At 34.9% G+C, this 15,887-nt stretch overlaps 1 protein-coding gene across 6 annotated transcripts; it reads left to right on the top strand.

Annotated features, from left to right (window-relative positions):
• Window positions 1-1,914: 1,914 nt before the first annotated feature.
• Window positions 1,915-15,709, top strand: LOC111492315 (ubiquitin carboxyl-terminal hydrolase 26). Of its 6 annotated transcripts, none has more exons than XR_002719851.1 (16): window positions 1,915-2,210; window positions 2,374-2,455; window positions 2,810-2,908; window positions 2,993-3,589; window positions 4,300-4,555; window positions 4,836-5,587; window positions 5,720-5,828; window positions 6,003-6,181; window positions 7,211-7,495; window positions 7,570-7,777; window positions 8,638-8,706; window positions 10,853-11,080; window positions 12,242-12,505; window positions 12,895-13,036; window positions 14,106-14,300; window positions 15,268-15,709. XR_002719851.1 is itself a non-coding variant. In XM_023141611.1 (14 exons), exons 2-14 carry the CDS (start codon window positions 2,829-2,831, stop codon window positions 14,198-14,200), a joined length of 3,264 nt encoding a protein of 1,087 aa, XP_022997379.1. In that variant the 5' UTR covers window positions 1,915-2,210; window positions 2,810-2,828; the 3' UTR covers window positions 14,201-14,625. The 6 variants fall into 6 exon arrangements, 1 of the variants encoding a protein (XP_022997379.1); XR_002719850.1 differs by having other exon boundaries at window positions 2,374-2,502; window positions 2,807-2,908; XR_002719852.1 differs by lacking the exon at window positions 2,374-2,455 and having other exon boundaries at window positions 15,282-15,709.
• The last annotated feature ends 178 nt before the right edge of the window (window positions 15,710-15,887 follow it).

The raw sequence follows: 15,887 nt of genomic DNA, 5'->3' as shown, positions 1-15,887 counted from the left end.
CATTTCCCTTCATTGATCTCAAGGCTTGAATGAAACAAAGTAGCCATTGTACAGTTCATATGGCTTACACTGTGATTGCTCTAATAGGGGGGCCATCTTGCGGTACATTTTCCAGTACCCTTGGTGTATTCTATCCAAACCAGGAACCAGGAACCAGGAACACTGGCAATGCTACTGACAGACCTGTGGGTTGAGTAACAGTGCTTATGCTAATTACTTTGCAGGGCTGATTAAGTGACTAAAGTTAACGAAGCAGTGGTGTGTCGGTAAAAGACAGTATGTTTGCCTCTCAATAATGGAGTCGACTTGTTCTTTTCCTCGGTCCGACCTACCTTCTAGTCTCGTTCCAACCGAAGAAATCGAGAAAATAAGACTACATTTAATTACTTATGTACAAGTTTTTTCGTACTTGGATCAGATGGAGTGGGTAGGGACTAAGTCAGAAGACATGAAACTCTGGAAACAAGGGTAAATATCGACCCTAGGCAATAGGTCGTGTCCGAAATGGTTGAGATAGTTCAATTAGTAAAGCATATGACTGAAAACCCTCGTGCCACCCGTTCATAAGGTGCCCCATGTTGTGCATTGGCTCATGCTGTTTCCCCAGAACGTGGAGCCAAAATCACTTTCACTTTTTAAATTGCCTTTTTAAATGAACCGTTATATAAACTGTGAGTGCCTCCCCTGTTTACTGTATAGGGATTCGAACCTCCCATCTTTTAAGTGTGGTGTCTTAATCGCTAAGCAATGTTTATGAATAATTTTTTATTTAAACCTAAGTAAGTATTGTTTGTGTTCTTAGTTAACATCCTCTGAACAATTTACATTATTTTTATATTTTTACATAAAAATTTTATCCACATCATTTTTAATTTTAAATAAAGTTTTCTTAATTTTAATTCGAGAAGAAATGACTGTCATGAATGTTAGAGGTGTCGATGAACCATACTGAGTTAATTCATTATTTATTAGTAGTATTATTTTTTGTTTACACCCAATTATGTATTATATATTTTTATAATTATTTTTTATTATTTATTCTCGTCACAATTTTTAAAAATTATTTTTAATTATTTAAAAGATGATTTTTCAAATTTTATTGAGAGAATAAAATTTTAATTAAATATTTAAAAATAAATAAATAGATGTTTTATGAAATATTTACAATAAAAATTTGAATAAATAACTCGGACAACTGATTAGTTAACGATAGTTTGAGATAAAAAAAAATTCACAACTCATATCATTAAATTAAGTCTAAAAAAATGTAGAAATATTTAGAAGTACATCCACAATATTTTTTATTTACTTTATTTAAAAAAACGACATAAACCCAAAAATGACTTATTATTTATTAACATATTTATTAACTTACCAAATTTATCTAGCCAGATCACGCGCAACATGTTCTACACAGCAATATATTCCCCCATTTCAATATTCCCAATGTTTAAATTATTCAATTTCTTAAAAAAATAAAATTTTAATTTAATAATCCAAACTCAAAAAAAAAAAAAAAAAAAAAACCAATTTAATTTTATAAGATAATAATTATTTGGTTTTCTAATAATAACATCACTCTTTTAAAAAATAAATAAAATAACGAATAAATATTTATTACTATAATCATAATGACAATCAATTTATCTATTTAAAGATAGAGTGCAAAGAACTCTTAGTTTTTCAATTATTTATTCTCTTAAAAGTAAATTTTCAAACTGGATTATATTTGGAAATAAATAAATGAATAATTTATTTTTATTAAAAAAATGTAAATAAATAACTTGAACCAATAATTTATTTTTATCAAAATGGTAAGACGGTGAAACGGAAATGACCCGACCCGAACCATGTTTGGAAGGCTCCAAAATCCGAGTTTATAAAAGAAAATGTAAAATGGAAAATAAATTTACAGTTCTCTCCTCTCTCTCTCTCTCCTGAAGGTCCGTTCTGTTCTTCTGACCCGTCTGACCCCTCACCCTTTACAGACCCTGCAACCTCTCTCTTTTCTTTCTCCTCACTAATTTTTCCTCTGATTACTAATTACAGTAAACAATGCCACAAAATGCCTCCTCCACAGATTAATCGAATCAATTGTTGCTCGCAAGCTCCGATCACCGGGGCACAGCTTTGTTTTTCTCCTGATTTCATGTCGTTCTGCGTTTGATCTTCTTCTCCCTTCAGCTCGCGACAAGCTTCTTCACTTCCTGGTAAACCCCTCAAGTTCTTGCTTCGGATCATCTTCACTCTTTTGATGGAACTGGGATTTTTTTTTTCTTTGTGGGTTTTTGTTTCGTGGGTGAAAATCCCAATTCGTTTTTTTAGTCTATGCCATTTGATTCTCGCATATTTTCCCCTAATTTTGAACTGCAGAATGTTGTGGGTGTTGTTTTGTTTGTGCCAATGGAAATATTTTTCATCTGTGCTTTTCGAGGAAATTTACTTGGTTTGACAGTTGGGGGCCTTTATAAGGACTCTATTTTGATGTAGGTTTGCTTTGTTCAGCTGGGTGTTTTTTTTCCCCCTCATTTGTTGTTGATTTAGTCAAAATGGACCTCCATGGGTGAAGCTATTTGTCTAAGGGATTTACCCCCATTGAAAGAGATAAGAATATCATGTCTTGAAAGATAGTCGATGTAGTTAAGGAACTCAAGCCCGCGTGTTCTTTCTTTGCTCTAGCAAAGTTTTGGTTTCGGTTGCTAACAATCTCATTTCTTTATCACTTTTCTGTGTTGGTGTTGGCTTAGGTAACTCATTCTATGTTATGAATGCTACATTGAGTTGAAAGGCTGTTTTGTTCTGTACCCAGAATTAGTTTGTCTTCAAGGATGAGCCGACCGACGACACGTAGTAAAAACAAAAGGAATAAACAAGAGGACAATGCTGATAACAGTTCAGATTTATTGAGGTAATAATGATTTTACTTTCCATTCTTTTGCACGGATTTGTAGCCTGTATTAAGGAGTTCTGAATCAAGTTGAATCATTTACAGGAAAATTCACTCATCTGGGGCAATAACCAATGATGACATCAATCAGCTATATATGATATGGAAGCCGACTTGTCAAGGATGCCGGGTGAATAATAAGGATAACCCAAATTGTTTCTGTGGGTTGATTCCACCTCCTACTGGTAGCAGGAAGGTTGGCTTATGGCAAAAGATTTCAGAAATTGTGCAGGCATTTGGTTCAGATCCTTCCAAGGATCAACGTACTTCTCCCGACTTTCCTGCTGGTCTTACGAATCTTGGTGCAACATGCTATGCCAATAGCATCCTTCAGTGTCTGTACATGAACAAGTGCTTCAGGGAAGGCATATTTTCGGTTGAGTCAGACGTTCTGAAACAAAATCCGGTTCTAGATCAGCTTGTACGTCTCTTTGCTCTCCTACATGCCAGTAAATTGGCTTTTGTGGATTCATTCCCTTTCATAAAAACACTGGAGTTAGATAATGGAGTCCAGCAGGATAGTCACGAGTTCCTGACTTTGCTTCTTTCTCTGCTGGAGCATTGCTTAAGTCACTCAAAAGTTTCTAAAGCAAAAACTATCGTTCAAGATCTTTTCCGTGGAAGCGTGTCTCATGTAACTACGTAAGTAGAATTTATTTTACCAGAGTCGAGTTGAATAGCTTTACCAATTAATATTGTGATTTCATTATTATTCCGGAACTCTCATTCTTCTCTTACTTTTTGATCGATTGTACATCCTTTCATATCTTCATATCTCATTTTGTCAAGTTTAGACTGTTGTATGCTGTTAAGTTTAATCGTTCACTGGATCATATTTGTTTCTTCCAGTACTGTATAATTCATTTGATGGTCAGTTTTTTCTGTTGATTTTGTTAGATATGAATGTAAGAAATCTATGTTGTGTGTTTTTGGCTAGGCTCGTCTGGTTGAACCAGTGAGTTTAGTTTGAAAGTGGTTGGTGCCTATTTATTTTGGAAGGATACAACACTTTGGGTTTTAGCTGCTACCGCCTTTCAATTTTCAATTTGTTGGTCACTGATTCTCTGTTCAGCGAGTCTAAAGTCCATTATGCCTCTTATGAAGCTATGACACAAATTTTACTGATTAATTTTATGCACAGAGCATTGATTTATGTCATTTTCTGAAAATTAGGTGGCTTGTACATTTCTCTTTGTATGGCCTTTTCTTCAATATATGATCTATGTTTCTTATCAAAAGGAAAAAAATAAACAATCCCCCAAAATATTGTTCTCTACTTCTTTGCACAATTTATTCTAGGTTTCCGTTGATTTAAGTTTAAGTTGATAATGATATCCTGACTTCATATTTAGGTGCTCACAGTGCGGAAAAGATTCAGAGGCCTCTTCCAAAATGGAGGACTTCTATGAGTTGGAGTTGAATGTTCTGGGCTTGAAAAGCTTGGATGAAAGTTTAAATGATTATCTTAGTGTGGAAGAGCTTCATGGTGATAATCAATATTTTTGTGAGTCATGTAAATCCAGAGTTAATGCTACACGCAATATCAAGCTACGTACGTTGCCCCCTGTTCTAAATTTTCAGCTTAAGCGATGTATTTTTCTTCCAAAGGTACTGAAAATCATCACATCTCTTTATTGTCTGTCAGTAGCTAATGTCATTTGAGAAGTAATCACCAGTTTATGTGTGTTTTCATGTTGGTTCATTCTGTCTGAGTATAACCTATTTATTGAAGTTCCTCGTTAGCTTTCACAATTGTGAGATCTTTAAAAAAAACATTTGGCTGGTGATATAAGTTTTGTACGGTCGATTTTCGCGTTTTATTTTTGTTTCTTTTTCCATTCTAACTCCTCCTTTGGGTTTGATTGTTATTGTTGCTTTGTGTCAGCAGACTACAACGAAGAAGAAAATCACATCTGCATTTTCTTTTCCTGGAGTGTTGGATATGCGGGACAGGCTAGCTGAATCTTCTCAGTCTGAATCAATATATGATTTGTCAGCAGTTCTGATTCATAAAGGTACCGCTGTCAACAGTGGCCATTACGTAGCTCACATCAAGGATGAAAACACAGGGCAGTGGTGGGAATTTGATGACGAAAATGTCTCAAAATTAGGTCATCATCCGTTTGTAGAAAAATCATCAAATGCTAATTCTAAATCTGTTAGAACCGAGTTAGCTCTTCCATTAGCTTCCAAGGAAGAAGTAAATGTTACTGTTGAAGGGAATCCAACGAATGGGGTTCAGAAATCATCAGAGACCGGTATCTGTTGTTCCACTGAAATCTTTTCATCTAATGATGCCTATATGTTGATGTATAATTTAAGAGGCACTGGGAAGGCCACAAAAAAAGTTACTAGCTCTAATGCTGATAGTAAAGAAGTAGAAGGCAACATGGTTCCTTTCCAGGATGGCTTGTCTCTTCCATCACATCTGTGTGATGAGATAAGTAGTTTAAATGAATCCTTTGTTATAGCTTGCCAAGAATATGAATCAAAGAAGAAAGTTGAACTGGGCTTTATCAATGATCGAAGACAGGAGGTCCGGTCGATTCTTTCTGAAGCCCCTATTCATTCACTCGAGGAACCCTTTTCTTGGATTTCCATAGACTGGCTTCGCCAGTGGGCTGACAAGGTCTCCCCACCGTAAGTACATTAATAATATTTGTTCTTTTTCTTTTGAAGTTATTCTAAGGTTTGTCCTTGTTGCTCGCTCGATGGCCATAAATGAAGCTCTTGTCGCTTGTTTGTGACACTGTACGTTTTTATGGTTTGCAGTATTCTTGATAATTCGCCTATACAGTGTTCGCATGGAAAAGTTCCGATATCAAAGGTTACCTGCATAAAGAGATTGTCCATCAAGGCTTGGGACAAGCTATTCTCCAAGGTATGTGCTTCAATTGTTCTATCAAGAATTCTACACATTGTATATCTCTCCTTGGCCTTAGGGTTTCATCCTTGTGTGATCCTTAGTACATACACTGTTCTCGATGTTCTTTTAGCACTGAATTCGTTTTTTTCGTATGGCTGACTTCTCTTTCTGCAATCTTGTAAAATTTAGTATGGTGGGGGCCCCAAACTGACGAATGAAGATATCTGTATGGATTGCCTTATTGCTGGTGCTCAAAATGTAGTTTGCGCTGACGGCTACAGGGACCGAAGAATATCAATGAAAGAAATTGCATTGAGTGCACTTTCGGGCAGTTATCCAAATGGAACGTATATCGTTTCTAGGACATGGTATTGTTTCGAAATTCTTGGATTTTCTTGTCATGCTGATTAGCTGATGCTTCATTAGCAAATGAACTTGCTTCTTGCTTGAGTGTTATACACCTGTGGCCTTGTTAAATGTTGATTTATTCTTATCTGCAATTCTGCTGTTCTCACAACCATGTTTGTTTCTCCTTTCTTCTATGGTTTCTTTGAAGCCATAAAATCCAATAGGACAGAGAAATGGATTAGATTCATCCAGATTGTCTAGGCTTCAGCTTTGAAGGGTTTATGATTAAAACTTATATGCAGCAAGTCGATGATATTACTGAGAAGAACTGTGTCAATTGAATGAACAAAAAAATTATGCTACAATTAGAAGCCATTAAAGAAAAGATGGTCTTGAGTTTCTTTGGTTCTTTTGCTCAGCATATTAGTTTGGAGAGAGATATCTTTTCGTATACTTACGTTAGACTATCACGAGTATTAGTGATAAATTAAAGAAACTTCCATATGAAATCCTGACCTTCCTTGGATGGGAATTTTCCCAAATGCCTGTTGCAATCAAGACTTCGGATTAGCTGCGAGTCTTTGAGCAAGAAGCCATCTATCCTGAAAATGATGAAGGCAGATGGTTCATGATCTACATTAGAGAAATCTAGTTTACAACTTCTCGATCTTCGAGTTTCTATTTAAATCTGAATCTCCAGAAAGAAGATTCAGCATTTCAGATGTGACTGATTGTAAGGTTCTTGCTTTTCATCAAAAACGAAATTCTAAGTTAAAGTGGTAGAGAAAGAGGCGTCCCCAATTGAAAGTCCTCCCCAAAGTATATACCAATTTGACTATTTTATCAAGGAGGCTCTTCATTTTGAAGATGTCTATGCCCCATACAAGGGCCTGTAGAGAAACCAAAGGATGGAGATGTAGACATCAATCACCCTAATTTAAACCACAGTGCTGTTCTCTATTACTGTTGTCTCAAACTTCTATGTAGTTCCCTTGATCTCTGAGTAGTGCAGCCCATGTATTACTCATGCTTCTCTATCATGCTTGTAGGTTGCAACAGTGGGTTAAAAGGAAAATTCTTGATGCTCCTTCTGAAGCCGATGCAGATCCGACAGCCTCAATCAGGTGTCCTCATGGACAACTTTTGCCCGAGCAAGCTACTGGAGCTAAGCGAGTCCTGGTTCCAGAAGATCTCTGGTGTTTCTTACATGAAGATGCTATTACTCTAAAACCTGATGATCCTATAGGGGTTCCAACTTTTCCCTCAGATGCAAGACAGTGTTCTCTGTGCAGTGAGGAGTTATCTGAAGTGGCAGTCATGGAAGATTCGATAAGGTCATTTCGTTATGTTCGAGTGAACTTATTATTTGATTTGCTTGAAGAATTGCCTTACCTGTTTTATCTTTCAGAGGAGTGAAGCTTAAACAGCGACAAAATCATGAAAGGTTAGCCGTTGGAAAATTCATTCCGCTTTCTCTGCACTGCAAATATTATTTGGTGCCTACCTCATGGCTTTCAAAGTGGAGAAACTACATTAATGCAAGTGGAAAGAGTGCTTCATTTGTAGAGAAGCCTGAAGATTTGGATGGCGTGATCAATTTTCTGAGGTGTGAAAAGGTATTGTGACTTACTACTGACTTCTTGAGATTTTTCGATTATTAATTGTCCAGTAAACTCATTTTATGATTATTTAAATCTTTATACCTTAGCTTAGTGAAAGGATAAGGAAATTTGTTATGGAACTCTCTTAAGATTTGATCTAAGAATCTTGTTGAAGAGCAAGACTTTAGATCTTAATTATCCAAGAACCCCAAAAACGATAAGGAATCAACCTAAGGGAAAGTTTTGGAACGGATTTCCTTGATGATCAAGATCAAAAGTAAAGAAAACTCGTTTCTAAACACGTGATTCGAATCAAGATCTTGAATGACTCTAACATGCAAATCTAAATACAAGAAATGCAAAAGAACAAGCTCATTACTTAAGAAGCATAATATGCAAACTTCTTTTTTAATATCCAAAATCTTCCTACTAAAGCAACAACATGAATGACTATTTATAGCCTTGAAAATAAACCTTAAAAGTAACTTGGGATCAATCCAAAGGTGGTAACTCTCATGCCCATCAATACAACTAATAATTGTAACTTAAAACTTTAAAAATAGTACTTTAAAAATAGTACTTTAAAATTTTAAAATACAATGAAACGTCCCTAAATCCGAACATGTATGATATAATCTTATCAACTACCATGAAGTGTTTGTGGCATGATTGAGACACCTTATTTTGTATCTTCTTCCGGCTCAATTTGACCGTGATTGTGAAGCATGGTTCTAAATGTTTTTCTATTGATCTTAAAATATTTTATTTTTGTTTCTGATTTATTACTCTCTTAGTTTGAGATCTTATGAGTTGTTTTTCTTCTAATTTTGGAATAATTGCTGCAATTTGACTTATGTATGTATATTTGGTTGCAGCATTCACGCCTCCTTAAAAGGCCTCCTGACCTGATCTGCAAACGTGGTACGGTGCAGCAGAAGTCCACTGTAAGTATACTTCACAACTTTATTTGAATGCAATATTTTTTCTTTATATCTTAGAGCAATTTCTTTAACAATCATCTTCCCTTGCAACATTATTTTATTTTATATATATTATTTATTAGTTTTCGGGGAGAATTGATGAGTTCATAGATAAATGAAAGGTTAAATTAATAAAAACACTCTCAAACTTTGTAGTTTGTCTAAATATACTCCTAAACTTCCAAAAGTTCAATATCCTTAAACTTTCAATAAAGTATTAAAAAATACTCTTATCGTTAATTTTAAATGGAAACCGATAATATTTTGTTCCAAAAATACCTTTGAACTTTCAAATTTTCATTAATACCCTTAAAAAAAATTTAAAAACTGCAAAAATACACATATATATTTTTAAATATTTAAAAGTACATTTACTGTTGGTATATGAACGGAACCATTAGTACCACATTTCAAAAACATCCATGAACTTTTAGAAAGTTATTGCCATTATGTATTTAGACAGAAACCGTGTATCTACACTTCACAGATCATCTCCCTCTTTGATATATTCTCTCTCCTCTACTTTTAATCCATGAGTCAACAATTTCTCATTCCTCATATTCTTTTCCTTGATTATTGAATACACTCTTGATTCTCTGATTTCATTCCTCAATCTCTAGAACTTATCCCATTACTTTTTTTTTTCTCTTTTTAAGTATCACAACTTTAAATAGAAAAGATGGGCCCTCTCATATATGATAATTTTCAAATATAAACATATGAAACTTTAACATCCAAACAGCCAATTTCATTAAGATTATGTTGGGTTGAGTTGAGTTGAGTTGGGAAACAATTAACTTGAAAACAAATTGTCTAATTGGATGTTAGAAGTTTTTTATATTCATGCTTGGAAATACTCATAAAGGAGAGAATTCCTCATTTTTTATTAAAAGTTTTGATATGTAAGAAGAGAGAAAAAAAAAAAAGGAGAAATGTGGGAAATTTTAGAAATTGAGGAACAAACGAAAGAGATTAAGTGGGTCTTCAAGAATCGAGAGACAAAAAGATAAGGAATGAGGAATTGTTGAGTCACAGGTTGAAGTAGATGAGAGAGAAAATCGAAGAGGGAGATAGTCTATGGGGGTGTTGATAAACGGCTTTTGTCCACCTACTAAGGATAGTAAGTTTTTAATACTTTCTTTTTAATAAAATGGTATTAATGTTACTTTTGAGAGTTTATGGGTATATTTGAAATGTGGTACTTACAGTAATGGTATTTTTTAACTTTAAAAAAAGTTAAAAGGTGCTTTTGAATTTTTTTTTTTAAACGTTTACGGGTATTAATCAAACTTTTGAAAGTTCAGGATACTTTTCAAACACTTGAAATTCAAGGGTATTTTTTAAACAAAGTATTAACGGTTTCCATCCAAAACTATTTGTAAGAGTATTTTTTAGTTTTTTTCTTACTTTAAGGTATTATTAAAACTTTGAAAGTTCTGGAGTAATTATATTAATTTTGCCATAAATGGAATATACAAGAGGTCATATACAAATGAAATCTACAAACAAGAGATAATATCCCAAAAGCCCATGGGAGGGTTACAAAAAACTCTTCAACTTAGCCAAAAGAATCCAATGAGTTGTTGAAAATATGAGTATTCCTTTCCAACCAAGGTTCCATATTAAGGCTTTGATGATGTTGCACCATAGGGTTCCTTTTTTTATATATTTTTATTTTGATTTATTATTCTTTTATTAATATTATCTTAAAACATTCTTTGATTACATAGACAATCACATGACTCTGAACTCGGTTGTTATTAACCTTCATTGAACTTATAAGAGAATTTCTTTTAATGATATTTGGAACGAGAACTTGTCAAAGGGTCAAAATTGCAACACTATTTAAAGCTCAAAGTTAAAATTAAGAGGTACAATTTGATGAAATTGAAAGTTATTGGTTAAAATTTATAGAACTTGACAAGCTTAGAGGTGAAAATTGATTTTTTCATTTTTTGTAGTCATTTACTGTGACTTCTCTTACACAATTTCTGAAATTTACTCTCCTTCATGGTGATAATGTGATTATAAATCTTATGAAGTAAAAAAAATGTTTCCCTTCAAATTTCATATTTTTTTACGTCTTTCTTTTTTGTTCCCTCAATTTTAGGCAGATGTTTTAACAATCATTTCAGAGAACGACTGGAAATTCTTCTGTGAAGAGTGGAAAGGTAGCGTGGCATGCGGCATCTCTGCCGTGATTGAGTCGAGTAGTTGTGTAGGGAATGATATGAATGGATCCTCCAAAGAGAAGTCAATGGCTGAAGAGAATCTCAGTTCCAATGATGAAGTTAGCAATGGGGACTTCAAACAACTTCTACTTAAGACTGATCCTGAGGTAACCTTGAACCCTAAATCTATTTCCATTTGTTAGGGTTAATTGTATTTTTTATTTAGTTTCTATAGCTTTTGAGAGAAAACACACATAGAAGAAATTATAAACCAAACAAACTACAAAAAATTCAAACAGGCTTCTTAAAACGTTCCAAAACGTTATCTAGATACGTCCAAGGGACGGGGTGGGGATGGCAAAGCCTTCCCCATCCCCGTCCTCACCACCTATTTTATTCTCCATCCCCTTAAAATTCCCCACTTATTTTTGTGGGGATTGGTTCCCCATGGAATTCTTTTGTCCGTTTATTATTCTTTAAAAGAAATAGTTATTTTAAAGAAACTTTGTTGAATCAACCATAATGACGTGAATGCCACAAACGCAACACATCCCATGTGACAAAAAAATTAGTCTAATTAGCACCAAAAAAAAAAAATAAATAAAGAAACCAATCCAAATGTCAACAACATTTGTTATTACAAAACTCAAACAAATGGAAGCAAGACATAAAATCCATTGGAACTTGGAGGACATTAAACCATTGGAACTTGGAATGGAAATTAGAAAGTCTTTCCCTATACGTGCATATATATATATATATATATATATATATATATTGGGACTTGGAAGTGGAATTTAGAAAGTATTTCTTTGAAAATATATTTATATTTAGCGAGGCAGGGACGGGGACGGGAATATAATCCTTGTTTCCATCCCCATTTATCTAACAGGGAGAAATCTATTCTCACTCCCTCTCCCTTTCCCCGTCCCTTTCAAAGTGGGTCCCGACGAGTTAAATAGACTTCTCTTCAAATATCTTATAGAAGTTTCTTAGGGCCTGTTTGGTAGATAATCTGGGTTCTCTTGTACGTTTTCAAATTCATTGGGTTCTGCGAATATGCGTTCTAACAGATATAATGAAAGCTTGAAATAACCATAAAATGATTTATCTCCCTTTCTTTGTCTTGAAGAAGTCGTCTGTTTCTCTCAATATAAATCATCTATTAATTATATATTGATGAGTTTTAAAGAAGGAAAACTGTTTTGGATTAGATATGAACAGGGCTTGAATTTCTCAACTACCTTGCGATATTTAAGTTGCTGCCTTGATACTTGAAATCTTGCTTGCTTAATTGGTCCTAATAAAGTGGTCTGTCAATCGAGCAGATATGTGAAGAATGTATAGGAGAACAAGAAAGCTGCGAGCTAATGCAGAAACTAAATTATATTGGTGAAGATATTTGTGTATATTTCTCCCGGGGGAAGGAAGCGCCAAAATCAATTTTGGAAGCTTCCGAATCCACCTTTGATCCAGATCGCCGAATCTCAAAGCGTGCAAGAAAGACAAATTCCGGGAATTTTGTTAATCTGAAAGTATCTGGTTCAACTTCAGTTTACCAGCTAAAAATGATGATATGGGAATGTTTTGGGGTAAGCTTTGCAGAACAGATGCATATGACGCTTGAATTGGTTATCTGAAACTATCTTTCATGGTCGATGCTTGAATACTGTGCCCAAATATTTATTTATTTTATGTTAATTCATGTGTTTATACAAATGATAAGCCTACAGACGCAGAGATAGCCTGTTTTTCTGAATCTTATAAGGCATTATGTGGGGGAAAACTTAGTTTCTTTTTTCTTTGAACTTGTATTTTGGTGAACCAAGCTTTGGACTATTTTCTAAAGCAGTCTGTTATGTTTATGCTGTGACTGTTTGTGTTTCGAAAAAATGATAAGGCGGTATGTACAAACTCAAAAATAGGAAATTAATTATGACGTTTTGTGTTTCGAGCTCACGTGGAAACCTTGTTTCTCCAGGTTGTGAAGGAAAACCAGATACTTCGCAAGGGTAATAGGATTATCGATGGAGAAACAGATACTTTGGCTGACAAGAATATATTTCCTGGGGATAAACTATGGGTAACGGATTCGGAGATTCATGAACATCGAGATATTGCTGGTAATTTCAATTTTCTTGCTCAAATTGTTGTATAAATTCGTCTAAATCATGCAAGTTTTTCTTCTTTTGATGTTGGTTTGGAGTGATATTTTTTGATATCTTCTGTATCACGTAAACAAGGGAACGTAATAAACTGAAAATGCTAACAAGCATTTCTAGAAAGGAAAGGGTGTAATGGTTATAATTCGAGATTTGGGCTCTGTTCATTGTCATGAAGTGTTCTCCATTTAGGTGATTTTAGATACACTAACTCTATATGTCTGCCTGCTCACCGAATTCTTGGATAAGCTCTATTCACTTAGGATCCATCAATAATATAACATGCCTCTTGTGATGTAGCCTAATCTGTAATAGCCACCGTTAACAGATATTGTCCGCTTTGGCCCATTAAGTATTACCATCAGCCTCATAGTTTTAAATCGCGTCTGCTAGGAAGTAGTTTCCAAACCCATATAAAGAATGCTTTGTACCTCTCTCCAACCGATGTGGGATCTCATAATCCACCCCCCTTCGGGGCCTTCGCGTCCTCGCTGGCACTCGTTCCCCTCTTCAACCGATGTGGGATCTTACAACCCACTCCCCTTAGAGGCCTAGCTTCCTTGCTGGCACACTACCCAATGTCTAGTTCTGATACCATTTGTAATTTTCAAGCCCGCTGCTAGTAGATATTGTCCGCTTTGGCCCATTGTGTATCGTCGTCAGCCTCACGGTTTTAAAACACGTGTGCTAGAGAGAGGTTTCCACACCCTTATAAAAAATGTTTCGTCCCCCTCTCCAATCGATTTGAGATCTCACACCATCACAATTATGTAACTGGTAGCAAAACTTTTTTGGGGCCTTTTGATGGCTTACTGTAGACATTGAGTGACTGTTATTTTGGTGGAGTCTGTTACTGCAGCGAATCGTGATCTTCTAACAAAGTAATGCATTGTTGTACTGCCATTTATGCCTGGAATTATCAACAATGCATTTTACAACTCTCTTAGCATTCTCATAGGTTTTCAATAAGTTTGGAGCTATTTTGTTTCATATCTTAATGTCCTTGACTTGTATGCTTGGTGATGGACAGATGAGCTTTCTGATCCCAAAATGAACATGCAACATACCGAGGAAGGGTTTCGTGGAACGCTTTTGGCTGCAAACGTTTCATCTGAAGTTGTTTAAGAAGCACTGAAGCTTGAGGGCGCCTGCTGCCTGTATTTACAAAATTTTGTAGATGTTCATAATCAAGGAAAAACTATTGGATTATCCTCAGCATTTTGATGTAAGTTTCACCTTTTTCGTTTCGTTTCACGTCTTGTTCGGTGTTTATTGTGCTAGACTAGTCGTCAATCTTGTTTTCAGCTACACAAATGGAACCCACAGTTTAATATAGTTTGTTTTGGCCAACCTTGTTTGGAAGCCTTTTTTGTATTAGGCTGTTCATGATCTTTTTAGTTTCTGAATATATGATTTCTCATCTGAAGAAAGAATATCTAGACACTCAAGGATTGGTTAATGACCCTTGGTTTTAGCTTGGCTTGTATCGTGATGTATTAACAGTTTATGCTTAAACGAAATGAACACAATGAATGCTGGGGGCATGTTTATTTGATCTTGAACTTTACAAATGTTAAATCAATCTCTGAACTTTCAATTTTCATGTCTAATATGTTCGTGATGTTTAAGAAATGTTGAATAAGTTAAGGCTTAGAGACCTATTTGACACAAAATTGAAAGTTTAAAGACCTAATAGACGCAAATATCAAAGTTGGAAGACCAAACAAGCACATGGGTTAAGGTTTAGGAACCAAACTTGTAATTAACCTTATTTGATCCATGAAAAAAGGTTGTGATCAGATCATAACGCCTTTTTGAACTCCATTGTTATCTGCTGCAAAAGTGAACAAGAAAAAATAAGAACAGTTGCCATTTTACATTCATATCCTTAATATTTCAAATCTTTGAATCACTTTGAAGGGTTTCCATCTTATTTAGGATCTTATAATCTTCTTGCATTGCTTTTTAGTCATATTTTGTCAAGGCTATGCTGTTTATCCTTTTGTTTTTGTTCGAGAAATCGTACTTAGTGTATTGGTTGGACTGAACAGCTTGAATTTCCAGTCCATTCTTATTGAAACTATGCATGAAATTCTCTCAAAACATCCATTATGGAGCCAAGTTGGTTGTGTTGTTCATATTGCAAACTGTATGTATTATTACCTTCTTAAGGTCTCTGCTATCATTTTCAGAACACTTTTGTCAGGGAAGGAAGCCATGAAATAGACTGTGGGATACACTGCTTTCGGATTCACTGGACGATGGCTACCGATGATCGAACGAAAAATTACGCTACAGGTTTTGGTTGAGCCCCAACCACAGCTAGTCATTAGTTTTACCTTCTTCACATACATTGGGTGGCTGTAGATCATGTTGAAAATATCAAGAACATTTGAATTTGCTGATTGTTCCTTTACATGATGTATAGAATGTTTATGGTAATGATGCACATTACGGTATCCAAGTCTCTCTTTCTTCTGCTAGATTTCAGGAGGATCATGGTTTGTAGTTCTCGTCCCACCGGACCTCCCGACATGGACGAAGATTTTCTATCAGGCGTGCTTCAACTTCGAGAGATTGAAATTATGTTTATGAATGCGATAATGTGATATACTGTTTTAATGATTCAAGACATGTTGAATCAAGTTTGAAGAATATGAACTCGAGTTAGATTGTGTTTGAATTTCAGGGTAGGTTTGTACTGTGGAAAAGAAAAACATGAACTCGAGTTGGGTTTTAAAGCATTATTTCAAAGTTCTTCCAAAAAGGGACAATATTAATGTCGAGAAAAATTCATGTTGAATTTGGTTAG

This window comes from Cucurbita maxima, unplaced genomic scaffold, assembly GCF_002738345.1.
Source record: "Cucurbita maxima cultivar Rimu unplaced genomic scaffold, Cmax_1.0 Cma_Scf00017, whole genome shotgun sequence".
NCBI lineage: Eukaryota > Viridiplantae > Streptophyta > Magnoliopsida > Cucurbitales > Cucurbitaceae > Cucurbita > Cucurbita maxima.
The sequence above is the reverse complement of the archived record's forward strand: the minus strand, read 5'-3'. Positions and strand labels throughout refer to the sequence as shown.

Coding starts and splice junctions, on each gene's coding strand:
- LOC111492315 (XM_023141611.1), top strand. CDS start 2,829: ATGAGCCGACCGACGACACGTAGTAAAAACAAAAGGAATAAACAAGAG. Junction 3,590..4,299: donor AGCGTGTCTCATGTAACTAC/GTAAGTAGAATT, acceptor CTTCATATTTAG/GTGCTCACAGTGCGGAAAAG. Junction 5,829..6,002: donor GGGACAAGCTATTCTCCAAG/GTATGTGCTTCA, acceptor TGTAAAATTTAG/TATGGTGGGGGCCCCAAACT.